This window comes from Pholis gunnellus (genome assembly GCF_910591455.1).
Source record: "Pholis gunnellus genome assembly, chromosome: 17".
In the NCBI taxonomy this organism is placed as follows: Eukaryota; Metazoa; Chordata; class Actinopteri; order Perciformes; family Pholidae; genus Pholis; species Pholis gunnellus.
Genome location: NC_136544.1, coordinates 6,249,338 through 6,264,036, shown reverse-complemented (window position 1 = coordinate 6,264,036; position 14,699 = coordinate 6,249,338). Strand labels below are relative to the sequence as shown.

At 45.1% G+C, this 14,699-nt stretch overlaps 1 protein-coding gene across 1 annotated transcript in view; it reads left to right on the top strand.

Moving 5' to 3' along the window:
• mei1 (meiotic double-stranded break formation protein 1) overlaps window positions 1-14,699 on the top strand; it is a gene marked incomplete at its 5' end in the record, with an annotated part of 43,784 nt that overhangs the window by 28,920 nt on the left and 165 nt on the right. The window contains 9 exons of the mRNA XM_079177055.1: window positions 1,320-1,436; window positions 2,285-2,395; window positions 3,716-3,894; window positions 4,167-4,251; window positions 5,422-5,606; window positions 9,402-9,483; window positions 9,784-9,923; window positions 10,628-10,759; window positions 14,411-14,538. Coding sequence (XP_079033181.1) covers window positions 1,320-1,436; window positions 2,285-2,395; window positions 3,716-3,894; window positions 4,167-4,251; window positions 5,422-5,606; window positions 9,402-9,483; window positions 9,784-9,923; window positions 10,628-10,759; window positions 14,411-14,538 — 1,159 coding nt within the window. The remainder of the gene's footprint in view (window positions 1-1,319; window positions 1,437-2,284; window positions 2,396-3,715; window positions 3,895-4,166; window positions 4,252-5,421; window positions 5,607-9,401; window positions 9,484-9,783; window positions 9,924-10,627; window positions 10,760-14,410; window positions 14,539-14,699) is intronic.

The following is a 14,699-nucleotide window of genomic DNA, read 5'->3' as shown; positions in this document are numbered from 1 at the left end:
AAACAGTGTCGGCTTTGTTTCAATAGTATTAATCCTACATTTCAGTATTCAGATATTATAAACTAATCAGGGAAGTGCACATTTTTGGAAGACATTGGTTAAATCAGACGAGTGCAACATATTGTGTTTTGTTAGTAATGTGCAGTATTTGTTAGATCATGTCATAAAAGAGACGAAAGTATTCATGTTTACCGTCAAACATCAGACAAAACTCTTCTTGTAAAAGGAGATTACAATAATTACAGTTAAGTAAAAGATAACACAGTATGATCTTGTCATCACAATACATTGTTACAAACTTAAGAAGGCGATTTGGGTGAAACTTTTGAAATTAAACTTCTAAAAAGTAAAACAAACACGACACAAATCTGTAAGGAAAGTTGCTCGAAATACTTAAATATAGTATATTTGTATGTTTTTGGTGTTCTTATTAAAACTGCTGTCTTGTCCAAATAAGGTCAGGTTTGAACCCTCCTTAAAAGGTACAATTCCCACGCGTGCATATCTGTTGCTTTTGGTCGGGGTTTCCCACCAGATGGTGTTGCTACGTCTCGTCTGCTTGACCAGGTTAATGAGCACAGCTGAGGGGCACAGCACCAGGCTGCCAGCTGGGGACTCAGGAGCTGTTGCTGTGGTTAGCCTCTGCCTGCTCCCTGCACATCACGGGCCCTGAGGGGAATACAGACCGTTATCCGTGCATGTGCTCCAGTTCCGCCCACTTTCATTTGCATTAATATATACTTTATATTAGCCTCTAATGCAGCAGGCAGTCCAGGGGGAGACATTTTTTAATGTGATGCACTACAGTGGTGAAAGTCGTGCCTGATCTTCCTGCAGTCGGCTTCTCGTTAGAGTACTCCCTCTCTTTGTCTCCTTTCACCTCGTCTCCCTTCTTCACGTTCCATCTCTCCTCTTTCTTACTCCCTCAACTCATTCTGGATTCAGACCCGGAATATAGTTATTTAAGATGTGCATGGTATTTTGGTGTATTTCTGAGAAAGATGTGCTTACTTCTTCTTCTTCTTCTTCTTCTTCTTCTCGACTCCTCTTGATGATCACTGTGTGCTCCAGCTACACCTTGAACTTCAAAGTCCACAAGATTCTCTTCTGTCATTGTCAGTTTTAATGTCCTCTTCTTGGACTTAACTGAAAACTACTGTGGGAGCATCAGGTTTTAGACTAGAAATGTCTGCATCACTCCCTCATCCTTTCACATATTTTTTTACTTTCATATATATGTAATCTGTCCCCGTCTCTCTTTGATCTTCTCCACATCTGCGCTTACTGTCGTTCTCTGGTCCTTTCTCCCTTTTGTTTAGCAGTGAACTCACTCCCTCTGGTGCTGAAGCTGCTTTGTGCGACGCAGGCCAGTGACCCGCCTTCATCTTCCTCCTACAGCAAGATGGACGGAGTGCACTTCAAGCTGCTCTATCACGGTGAGGTCAAAAGGTGCTGCTGGCAGGTCATACTGAGCGGAACCCCCACACACACACACACACACACACACACACAGCCCTCAGCCATTAGCATACACAAACAGCTACACATTGTTTACATGTGAGGCACGCATCCTGCATTCGAGGCAGAAGATGTTTGCTACATTACAGCCAGACACACAAACACACAAACAACACACACACACAATGCATTTAGCTCTCTGCAGTCGTAAACACAGACTACTTAAACACCCGTCAGTATGTTCCTCACTCACACGGGCACTTCCAGACTCCATTACAGACACATAACCATCTCGTAACAGCACTAAGACATAACTCTCCATTCAACACCTGGTCCATTCATCCCACCTCCCTCCGCATTCACCTATATTCCTTTTAAAGTGGACGCATCGCTCATTTTTTATTTAGTATCCTCATCAGCGGGGGAGTGCTCGCTGCTGATCTGCAAATGAAAATGCCGTTCAGAAATTTAGCAGACGTGTCTGGCAATTTGTAACTCTAAGCGTGTTATGATTAGAATCACATTTGCATTTCTCTGTGCCTCGACGTCAACGCGGCCTCGTCCCTCTGTGACTTGTGTTTTCTGGTTTTGTGTGTGCGCAGTTCTATTTCCCAGCGTCTCATCTCTTTGATAAACGTGCCGGCAGATCAGATTAATTCAGTCTTTACCGACCGGTGGGAGACGTGACGTTGACAGGCAGTGAATGTTTGTCTCTGTTATGTCTCGTCATATCGTGTCTCAGTGTCTCTCTCGTCTATTTGAGAGCGCTGCAGATAAAATACCAAGTGAGGCGTCAGTATTGTGTGTGTGTGTGTGTGTATTCCAGTGAGTAATATCGCAGGGAGGTTGAAGCCTACCGACACGGGGAGCCTGCTACCTGCCCTCAGCTACCTGTACTGCTGCCTGAGTCTGTCCCCAGCACACTGCACTGACAGAGGTTAGATACACTATTCTTCTTGTCTCTCTATCTCCTCGTTTGTTTTTTACTCCCCCCCTTCCCCTTTCCCTTTTCTCTCCCTCCCTCTTCACCCTCTACCTCTTTCTGTCTCGCTCTCTGTTCCAATTTGTCTCTTCTTTTGCTCTGTTTTATCAGAGGCGAGAGGCTGACCTTGACCAGCATGCAGCATTGAGACACAGAGGAAGTAATACGCATAAAAGCTGCTGAGAAAAATGACATAACGGTACACAGGATGCGGCCCAGTCCTGCACATTGTCTTGTGCACTTAAAGTCCGAGAGCTTCTCACACATTTGCAGAAGATCACGACAAGAGCTCAGGGTTGTGTTGTCGCCTTGCTAAACCTGAATGTGTGTAACGCGTAGACAAAACCACACATGCAAACACAAACACACAGTAACATGGTCAGTAGAGATCAGAGATCTCAAACACACACAATGTCAGAAGGGTGGACACAACCAGTTTATTTATATTTTTGCACGTACTAGAAAAACAACAGATTGAGGCTAAAGAATTCATTATACATAGAAAACCAAAACTCACTCCTGCTGACTCTGCCGATGCTAAATTAGAACCAGCGATTCAAAAATACAGAAGAAATAACTCCACTGTGGTAGAGGAGTTAAGACATTTTCAACTTCCTCTTACCAAAGACATCAATCGTTTGAAATGTTGATTGCTATAGATTTTATTACAAGCTAGATCACTAAAAAAATAAAACTGAGCAGCAATGAGCTGGTGTGTCGTTAATAAGGTGAGGCTAGTGTCCAGAGAGCGCGCGTGCCTTTTGGGAAGCGAAGCTAATTATGCCCAAAGCGTTGCTTTACTGCTTCCTACAGTCACCGTCTGCTTCTTCATCACGAGTGGTGAGTTTACAGATGTAAGTTACTTCAGCCTCAGGCCAGATGTTCTTTCTACTGCTGGTTGTTTGTTAAGTCAAAACAAAAGACATGTTCACCATGAACACGATGTGAAAGTGAGTGAGCACTCAAACGTGGGCCTGTGTGTGTGTGTGTGTGTGTGTGTGTGTGTGTGTGTGTGTGTGTGTGTGTGTGTGTGTGTGTGTGTGTGTGTGTGTGTGTGTGTGTGTGTGTGTGTGTGTGTGATTGTGCCTGAATGTGTTTTCAATGTAACAAGTTTATCAATTTGTAATGTTTCACAGAAAAGTGTGTGTGTGTGTCACCATGCAGTCATCCAGACCAACTGTTATTCTCTCTCTCACACACACACACACACACACACACTGACGTACAAGCGCAAATCCCATCAAAGTGTGATGACATAGTGCTTTGTCTTCCCAGCTGTCTCCGTGCTGCTCTCCAACAGTGGACTGATGGACCAGCTGCAGACGGTCTCCTCCTCCTCCTCCTCCTCTGCTCCATCCCTCTCTCCATCAGCCTGTCCTCCTTCAGCCCTGCTGTGCTGCAGCCATCTCCTCCTGTCCTCCCTCATTACCTTGCAGCGCGTTCACTCTGCTCAGGTACACACTGCAGCTCAGCTCTGCTCTGCTCTTATCACAACGTCCATGGAGAACTTAACAAACAGCCCAATGGAGCATCGATTCAGATGTGAACACCGAATACAAAACACTTCATTTGATCTGCACAGTTGGGACAAAACAATGCACTTCCTTCTCTGCTCTCTGCCGGCACTGCAGAGTTAATTCATTCTAACTTGCAAGTGATGTGTTTTAATTTGTTATTCTTCTCTCTCTCGCTTGCTCTTTCTCCCTCTTTCTCTCCATTATTTAAGGTCCAAAAGAGCATCAGCTGGAGTCTGGACACAGCTGTGCAGCGACTCCTTTTTCAGAAAAGAAACACAGACAATCTCTTGCTGGGTAACAGACTCTGAATTTTATTTGAAGATTATTTTTCAAAAGACAAAACAGTTCATCGGCAATGCCAGTGCGATGCTTAAAGCGAGTGTGTGTAACCTGAGAGCGCTGAAGGGACTTCGTGCTCGGCTCCCCGCTTTCTCTTTTTCCCCCTCTTTGTTTTGGTCCTCCCAGTTTCCTCTTAATCTCTTCTCAGCTTCATCCTTTCTGAGTTTTTGTGCTACTCACTTTTACACTGTCCAGTGCAATTACAGACACTAAAGACGCCTCAGTATACGCCAGTAGAGTCAGGCTCAGATTTGGAGGTTTTCATCCCCGAACAACTGTCCATATACTGCGAGAGCTGCAGAGTAGACTAATGAGGTTCACCTCCAATTGGTTTCCACGTACTCTTCCACCGCAGGTAAAGTGTCTGTTTGTTAACGCTTTATCCTCGGCATGAATTTCACACACTTTAATTATATTAAGTGGCCCACATCTCGCTGCAGCACTCGGAGACAGATCATCCCTGCTGCTCCTGTGTCTTGTCAGCTGGATAAGTGGTCTGTCAGGGTTGCTGTGATGTATCGGCTCCCTCTCTCTCTTTCTCTCTCGCTTCCTTTCTCCCTCTCTTCACTCACTCAGCCTCCAACCATCCCTCCCTCTCTCCCTCTATCTCTCTGCTCTGTCTCTCCTCCCTCTCTTCTGCTGCCACTAATTGAGTCCTCCCTCCCTGCGAGAGCTCTAATCTCAGTGTACATGGCGTGAGTGCAATTCAGATGGCTGGCAGCTCTCAGTCGGGAGCCCTCTGTGTTTTAGCAATCACTCTGGCCTTGTCTCTCTCTTTATCTCAATCGCTACACTGGTCCGTCAGTCTCTCTGACCTTCCTCCAACCCTGTCTGTCACTGCCTCACACGCTCCCTCCCTCTCTGTCACGTATCGGTGAAAAAGAAATGGCCTTCAATGCCTTTCGACTGTTAACTCCGCCTCTCGTTTTATTCCCTCTGCTTCTTGCTTTTAACATCTTTTTTCTCACTTCACTCCTTTCGGTTCTACCATGAACCTGTTTCTCTCGTGGCCTCTTTTCTCATCTTGCTCTCCTGTGTGTTTAGGCATTTCATCTCCTCCCTCTCAGTTTTCCAGCCGTTTACCCGTCCTCCTTTCTTCCCATATCTCTCTCTCTCTCTCTCCAGTCAGCTACCTGAGGTTGCTGCAAGCCCTCCTCGATGCTGACCTGGTGTCAGCAGTGGTGCGTCTGAGTACGGGTCCCGGATTGGTCGGGCCCAGACCTCTGGGGGTCGAAGATGGTGCTCTGTACCCGCTCGGCTCCAGAGGAGCCCAGTGCCTCTCGACTGCTCTCAGCGGACTTCTTTTGCAGGTTGTACTACTTTAGACTTTCACAACTTCAATGTGCTTGGGGTATTGATCTTTGTGTTGTGTGTGTGTGTGTGTGTGTGTGTGTGTGTGTGTGTGTGTGTGTGTGTGTGTGTGTGTGTATGTGTGTGTGTGTGTGTGTGAAGGTACGTGCGAGAAAAGGAAACTGAGAAAGAGATTCAAGGCAAAATACATTATTGGAGACAGGAGAGATGTTCCATTAAAGGGGATATAAATACATTTTAGTGATTTTTCTCTCATTTGTACACTGGTATAATTTGGATTAGCATGTTAAATAAAGTCAAAGTTACAAAACTTGTGATGCATGAAAAAATGCTCACTGCAAGACAAAAGACCAAAGTTCAGCATGCACTTTGCAGTAATGGAAGGAGGACTCTGATCTTTTACTGAAGTCAAAGTGAAAAAGTAAAAGTATTGATACAGTGTAGAAATACTATGTTACAAATAAAGATCCTTCAAGTATTAGCATCAAAATAAACTTTAAGTACATAAAGAAAAAAATTACCAAAGAATAATGCAGAATGGCCTGTTTCATATCATTTTTAATTATGTTATTATTATTATGTTGTAAAATGAATAATGTACATTAGTGTCTTCCCAAAATGTCGTGAAGTATAAAGTAGCAGAGCATTTAAATGTAACAGTTCTTAGTTACTTTAGTCTGTTGGAAACGGGGAGGTGCTGCATAAATGGAGCGAAAGGAAAACGTTTTCTTCTGAAAAATAAATATGAACCTGAGAATGAACATGTAGCCTTACAGCTACGTTATAGTACAGTTACACACTCAAACACATGTTGGTACAGATAGCTCAGTTGTTTCTGCTGTTGAATCATCTTAAGGGCAATATGGATTTTTCATTAAGAGATACATTTGAGTCTGCTCTAGGGATGCCATTGCAACATTTCATTTCTCACCGACAGGAAATTCAGTGTGCTAATAATGCACGGCGCAGTGCGACCAGGTGTGTTGTTTTTCACAGCGTTTACTTAAATTCCATAAAATGTTCTTTGTCCTGTTCAAGCATTAACGTAATGGCGGCTTGATGGACAGAGGTACAGAGTGAAAAATGTAGAGTTATTCTAATGAGGTTCTGACCTCAGGGAGCAGAGCTACACACTCATGACTCCGATGCTGTCTGGATAACAAATGCAATATGAATAACATTATGTAGAGAGATGTTGATTTAACGAATTAAAGACAATCAGTGTGCAAATCTGTCCTCATACAGATATTCATAACCAGCAGTGGGGCGTAAACGCTGATATGCCGATGCCTACCGCCTCTCGCTTTACTTCCACTCCACCTTTCATTCTGCAGCGGAGACAACATCGAGGTAGTCTGTGAGATCTTAACAGCGTGACATTGAACCTGCACATCACAAACAAGCTCGTGCAGAAGATGAGATTCCCATTGATTTAGTGGTTAGCATAATGGAACGGCACACATCTCCAGAGCAATCCCACAAAGTTATTACATGTAGCCGCTGTATTGACTCTATGGTTGTTTATTAGAGGCTGACTGGTGTCTCACCAGCAGTCGTTTGACAATAAACAGGTGACACGCTACTTCTCCTGTGTGGCAGCCGGCTCAGTGCAGAGCAAGAACCGAAATAGTCCAAAATATCAGTCATCCGCTGCACAGAATAAGGCAGCAGGCAGAGCCTTTTATCAAAGCTGTGCACTGAACTAGAACACATGTTGATACTTGACACGCGGCTTTGATACCACAAAAGCTCCAGCATCACAAGACACCGAGGCACTATACTGCATGAAGATGAAGCACTCAAAAAGCTCTATCACACAATCAAGTGTATTGACCGCTACCTTTACTGGCGTCGCTTAACGGCAGTCGCACAATAAAGGATGCACTGTGCCTGTATTACTGGATCTAACAGATTGGGAATCAATGAATCACGAGGCTTGCGGGACTTATGAGCAGCTCCAGTACCAATGGTGCTGATGCATTTTTTTTTTTACTGTGTCCATAAAAAGGGCAGGAAGATGCATCTTGAACAAAGCTCACGGAGAAAATCAAATATTAAGATATGTTTGACCGAATACCTCGGTATCAATATTGAGACGGTGTTGTGGGTTTGACTGTTGGCGCTTTAACTAAATAATTACAGGATGAGATTTTTGATGAAACCACCTAACCCTGACCATCAATAATGTCTGAGTGAGTAAATGCAAATAAGAGAACAGCTAGAACAGTCTGGTAAGTTAGAAAGTTACATCACTTTACTGTAAAACCAGGAGAGAACTGCACTGATTCCATATTACGATATCTAAAATCTAAGACGATATCTAGTCTAATATCATGATATCAATCATCGATATCTTGCGCAGCCTTAGATTCAAGACGCGCTGGACTAAAGAGCTTTCTCGGTCACATACGTTTCTTCTCATATTGACTTAGTCTTTAGAAATATGGTTTAGTGTTTGAGATGAAGTATTCCTACACACACTGATGATGAACTGTCAGAAGGTATGTGTTTAGAGCCAGCAGTGCTGGTCCTTTTGACTGACGAGGATGAGCAGCTTGAAAAAGGTCGGGAGTGGATGCCGTACATTTACACCCGTGTTCAGTACTTTAGAGTTTAGATTGACAAGTTTGACTCAACAGATAATCATCACGATAGCTGTGATTTATAGCTAATTGATTTGTTTTGCCACTGTATCGCAGTGGCGGGTCATTAAAACACAAATGTGTTAAAACCATCGGCGCCGGCCGGTGAGAGGTCATCAAAGCGACGTCTGAACCGGAGGAGAGGTGTCCGAGGTGTGGAGGGAGGCGGGGTGGAAGCCCGCGATGTATTCCACTGTGTAATCAAATAACCTGCAAACGGCTCCCGCTAATGAAGTGTAACACCGCTGGGCTCATTCTGACGCTCATTTGCATGCAAACTGCGACCGTGTTGTTGAAACTCGGCTCCTCCAGTACGCGGGCCAACACTGCACCATATGGTTATAATAATGATTTAATAAATTAGTAACAATGCAGATACCGGCTCTAAAGCGAATTAGCAAGGCTTCGATCATGGCAAGAAGAGATATTTATATTTGTGAATGTGACAATCTTCAGATGGTGTGGATGAAATATGGTCGCTGAGGGGGAATTATGTGTTCTGTATTTCTTTCTCTATCCAGTGCCTGTTGCAGCCTGCCAGCCTCTGGTTCCACACCAGTGGCGTCTCTTCTCTGTGCAAAAGACTTTAGTGGTGAACGGAGCTTCCGCTCTACGGTTCAGTGCTCTGTAGTCTGCTGTTTGGCTGCTGATAGGGAGTAACACCCCCCTCCTCCCCTCCTCTCTCTCTCCTCTGTTTCCTCTTGATGCTCTGGTTTGGCGGCAGTAGGAAACACTGCGGCTCCTCTCCTCTACTGTCTCTCTCCTCGCCTGCCCTCTCACCTCTACTACCTTCACCTCCTTCGCTCTCTCATCCCCTCCTTTCCTCTCCTGTCTCCTCCCCTCCCGTCTGAGGATTAGGGTGTCGCTCTCCGCCGTCGTCTACACATCCGCCGTGGCCTACTTCAGTATTTTTGGACACTACACAGTGCTCACTGTGGGAGAGACATGCATTATTAAAGCCTCACTCGGTCGCTCTCTCCGGTGTTCCCTTGTTCCCCCTTTTGTTTCTGGGTGCAACAGCACGCGTGTTTGTGTCCATTGTGTCTACATAACATTCCTCCCAACGAAGATGTTCTTTCCTTCTTCCCTTTTTTTCTTTTTATTGTGTACTCTGCTCCTCTCTCATGTTTCCGCCTCTCTTTCTCTCCTCAGAAGCACGAGCTGTTGCTGAGAGCCTCAGTCAACTGTCTAAGCTCCCTGCTGGGCTTCCTCCAGAGGAAGAGTCCCACTGCAGGTACCAGACGGGGAGACAGCTTGGGAGTGAGGGAGTGTGGGTATTCTGTGCATGTGCGCATGTGGGAGAGAGATGAAAGCTGATGTGTATGTGCGAAAGTATTCTCAGGTATTATTCTATCTCATGTTATCTCTTGTTATCTTCAGCACTGTAGCGTGCACGTTTGTTTTTGTTTTTTTACACGCCTGCTGTATGTCATCAACCATAAACCATTTTCAGTAAATGTACCAACAAATTAGATCTGAGTTCGGCATTCCTAACTTGTCATCCCCCCCCCCCCGGGTGTTTTCTGCGTGTTAGAAAAGTACGTGGCGTGTCAGCCGTGGAGTCGATTCCTCGTCTACTGCCTGCTCAGCTCAGGAGAGAGCTCCCGTCTGCACCCTGCCACTCTCAGACTCATCACAATTGTGAGAGGTTTTACACACACGCACTCAAATCAAGTATAATTTATTGGGCATGGTTCTGAGCAGTAATACATATTTGATATTAATATCATAAAAAGTTAATGAAGGTAATGAAAACATAAAAGTGGTCGGGTGTTTGGATCGCATGAGTGATGAGAGTGAATATAGTGGTTTTATGGAGGCCGACACTGTGCAACACATGGAAATTAAAGAGATTTTACCATCTTAACATTTTTTATTTATTCAATCAAATCAGGGGAGGAACTTTTGATCAGCTGTAACCCGTCACATCCAAATGAGCAGCAATCATTTCTGGGACAATACATCGTCCAACACAAGTAGTTTTTGGTGACATGCTTATTTGAGAAACAGATATTTGAGGATTGATGACGGTCTCTGCACCTTTCCCACATATTTGCGTCTTTACAAAATTATAGCAGATTAAATAGTCCTTTTGCTAAGCCCCGCCCCCCACTGCAACTCCATCAAGCTACCGTGGAGCCCACACTGTCACTAACTGCAGGTTAGTGACAGTTAAGTGACAGGTTAAGATAGCAGCTCGAGCTACAGATCACAGTCAAAAGAAAAACATGTTCATTCTTTATGCTTTATTTCTACGCTCCTCTTCTACTGTTTTACTTTTCTTGCTCCCCTCACTGTAATCCTCCCATGTACCGTATGTTAATGACTACATCTGTGTACGATCGTGCGCTCTGACGTGGCGCTTGTGTCCTCTGCAGCTCCTGCAGCACGGCAGTACTTCAGTGCTGTGGGAGCCCGACCTGCTGCAGGTGATGGAGGCGGTGGAGAGGAGGGGGCGGGAGGTGCTCGGTGAGGAAGCGGCTCAGGCCCTGAGGCTGCTCCTCTCACAGGTACACACACACACACACACACACACGCAGAACAAGTGATGGACGCACTCACAGCGATAGACTTTTACCGTCCCGTCACGCATAAATATCTACATTCTTTGAATAAATGAATTAGAAAATACATCAAGTTCAAACAGAGCTCAGTAACAGTCGGGTTCACGCTGGGTTTATAATACTTTGTGTTTTTCTGGTCCTGCTGTTCTTCACAGCGAATAAATGTTTATTTTTATGCAAATAAATTACCAGAATTTTTGCACAGAAGGACTGCAATAACAAAGTGCCAATTTACAACAGTAGCCTCATTGTTGGACTTTATCATACTTCAGTCACACAGCAGTGATGGGGAAATGGTTGACGGGGGGGGGGGGGGCTGTAGTTTAACGTTGTAATTGCAAAGTGTAAGGTCAGAGGTCACCATAAGGTTTGACAGGTGGTGTAGCTCAGTGGTGCTCCAGGCCTTTTGTCTGGTCTGTAGTCTGGAGCTGATGCCTCCTCAAAACCAAAACTCTCTCTCTCCACATCCCTCTTCCAACCAGCATCAAGCGTAGCGCCCACCCACCGGTTCCCCACAAGTGTTAACGCCGTTAGCGCTCTCAGCACTGTTATCGTGGTTTGCTCGGTTGGGGCTGTTCTCTTCATGGTGAGAGCCGTTGAGAGGCCACAGATCTGCTCTGAATTTACACAAAGCAAAGAGCAGGCGCACACTTTATTTGTGTCTGGACCAATCACTGCCCCCTGATACTGTCGTGCTCTTGGGATGCCAAACACACGGCGAGAATTACTCACCCAAGAAAACATTCGCTTTAATCTTGGATATTTCACTCTGGGGCCTGTGATCATTGATTAATAATTTACACAAGAAATACAAAATAGAATAAATCAGCGCTCCTAATCGCTAACTAAAGGTTCAAGAAAAGCAAAACAAACCAGCTTTCCTGAATAATCATGCATCATTGTAATAGACTTTTATATTTTGAGCTTGCGTCTTGGTGTACATTCTGTCTCTCTTTCATTATATTGTGATTATTCCAAACTGAGCCCTCGGCACTTTAAGGCGAGCAATAGAGGCAGAGTATGGCCAAGACGTACATTGGACCCAAACGGCTGGTTAGCTGTGAGGCATTCAAGGAATAAATGCACAACTGCAATCTCACTCAGTAGACGTTTTGTTGCTGCGGGTCATTTGTTTGAAGATGATTGCACACAGTCTGGTGTTGGATGTAAACACTACCACCCACAGATGTTAAAGAGGTTGTGTCAGTCGAAAGGCCTCGTCTGGTTGGTGAATTATTAATTAAAACTGTTTTTTATATAGGTTAAGCTGCACGATTCTGCATATCCATCAAAGGTTAACTTTGATTTTACATGGAAACAACAAATGAATTAAAAAGGGCAAACAGAGAATATGTATAAATCATTTTGTCCCTCGGTTGTGATCGCAGCATTAACTGGTGATCAGCATCACTCGTCCAGATTGTCCCCCCGGAAGAGACACGGTACTGTGTGAGCTGGCTTCAGATGCGATTGTTCCCCGTGAAGATCTCGTTTCAGCACGGATCGAACACGATGAACTATGTCCTCGTCGTTACCCTCGTTAGCTTTGCGGCGGGCGCACAAAGCCCATCTGGGTTTCGCTTCGAGACGTTCTGAAACGCAGAAGGAGCAGCAGCCACATCAGATTGCCTCGCTCCAATTTGGCATCGCATGTTTGGACCAGAAGCACATTTAGCATTCTGAAAGTAGCTCAGAGTCAGAGGAGTGACAGAATGATGGCACGAACCGCAGCTCCCAGTGCAGCGAGCGCCAGGCAATCATAAACGGTGTGAGTGCGTGTGTCTGTGCGCTCGTGTAGGTGTGTGTGTGTGTACACGACATCGATGCAGTTTAGGGGAAGCAGGGTTCAATCTCTTAACGGTCGCGAGACAGTATGAGTTTACTCCTCTTAACATCTCCTCTGCTCCAATCTGTCAATCCATTGAACTCTGTCCATAAGCTCTGTTGATCTGTCTGTGTGTGGACTTCAGTCTCAGTCCACGAAGAAGCTCTCTGTGCACATCTGGTGTCGTGTCACTGTCTCGCTTCCTCCCGATGAGTTGTGACATAACTGTCAACTGAGAGTGTGTGTGTGTGTGTGTGTGTGTCACGGAGTGTGTGTCACATGTATGATACAAGCAAGCATGTGTGTGCTTTTGCAGCTTACGCCCATGGCTATTTCCAGTCCTCCATTCAGACTGTGCTTGTCTCCCTGTGTCTCTAACTATGTGTCTCTATGATCCAGTGGTGATGGGTTGCGCCGCATGCTAAGTCGGCCTGTCAGATAGGAGCTGGTCTTAGGGGAGAGTCCCTTTTCATAATTTCTAGCACTTGCAGGCTATTAATAATGCCCCCCAGACCGGAGAGCCTCTGTTACGCAGCGCTCTTTCTATCTCTTTCATTCTTTCGTACACAGTCTGACCTTTCACTCTGTTCCTCCTCCTTATTGCTTTGCCTCTCTTCGTCTCTTTTTGCTCTCCAAAATTGTTCTCACCCCACCAACTCCTCTCCATTCACCTCTATTTCCCCGTTTTCTCTTTTCAGTTACCAAAACAAGTTTTTATTTTCATTTTGCACTTTCCTTCACCTTCGCCTGTTCCTCAAAATATCGTCCTCTCGAGTCGCTTGATGGGAACCGAGAAATAACTTTCAGTGCAGCATCTCTTCTCTCTCTCTCTCTCTGGAAACTTCTTAAAGTTCCAGATTTTGTTCTCATTCTCCAGTAATGCAGAGAATGATGATTATGGTGATATGAAGATGATGATAGTTTGGTGACAATATAAGGGATGTTGGTGCTTTAAACACAATACTCAGGCTGCTGTAGCTCACAACAACATCCGTTAATACAGTTATAATTCTGCTGAATTTCTTGTGACAACTGACGTTAATAGTTTTGTTTTGGCAGTAGAAGCTTTCTGTCATGTTTACTTATTTAGCACTCGGCAAATCCCAGGTGTGTGTATGTGTGTGAGTGTGTGAGTCTCCCTCTGAAGAATTTGCCTTTTGTCAGCCTTGCCTATGTATTTAGTTGTTTTAAAGGTGCAGTATACGGGGTTCAGAGCATGAATATAGTGGAAAGCAACAGTTTGCTATGTATAGATGTAGTGGAGTATGCTCTGGCATAGCCGCTCTGGCCGCCGTGCTTTTAGTGCACGTCCGTGCATGAGGGCGAGTCCCACTCTGCTCTCATACGCTGGTTACAGCTGATAACGGCGTCCTGAACCACTGTGTCACTGCAGAGGTACCCATCCTCCGGTTTCCCCTCAGGTAAACACTGTTAGCTCTATCAGCACTTTCTGCTGTAGTTTACAGCCAAAGCGTTCGCCATGTTGAGAGGCAATGGAAATGCTCTCAATCTTGTATATCAGCCACGCAGGATAAAAATAACTTGTTCCTCTGATTCAGACATTCAACTTTCTTTCCCTACTTTCTCCCTCCTCACTGCCTGTTAACCTTTTAGTCCCAATATTGGCATTATGTCCCGTGCTCTCTCTGTTTTTCTTTTATTTCTCCCTTCTCCTCTCTGTTCCTTCCTCGTAATGAGGCTCGTCTCCCCCTCTTTCCTTTCTTTTTCCCATTTAACAAAGTAAAATCCTCCCTCTTCTTCCGCTCACTCAGATCCAGAGCCTCGCGCTGCAGCCGCCGCTCACAGAGGAGCAGAAGCAGAGAGCGAGGGCCGCGATCGAGTCGCTCTGCCTGCAGACGCAGAGCGAGAGCTGCAGCCCCAGTCCGCCCGGCAACGTCCTGTATCCCTTTACCTGAAGTGAAACACACGCATGAACACCTGTGAACACACACACACACACACACACATGCTGACATGATGTAGCTCACTCAAACATGCATCTGTATGCTTCTGACAAGCTGCAACACACTCTGCACTTATCGTAAACCCAATACACACATT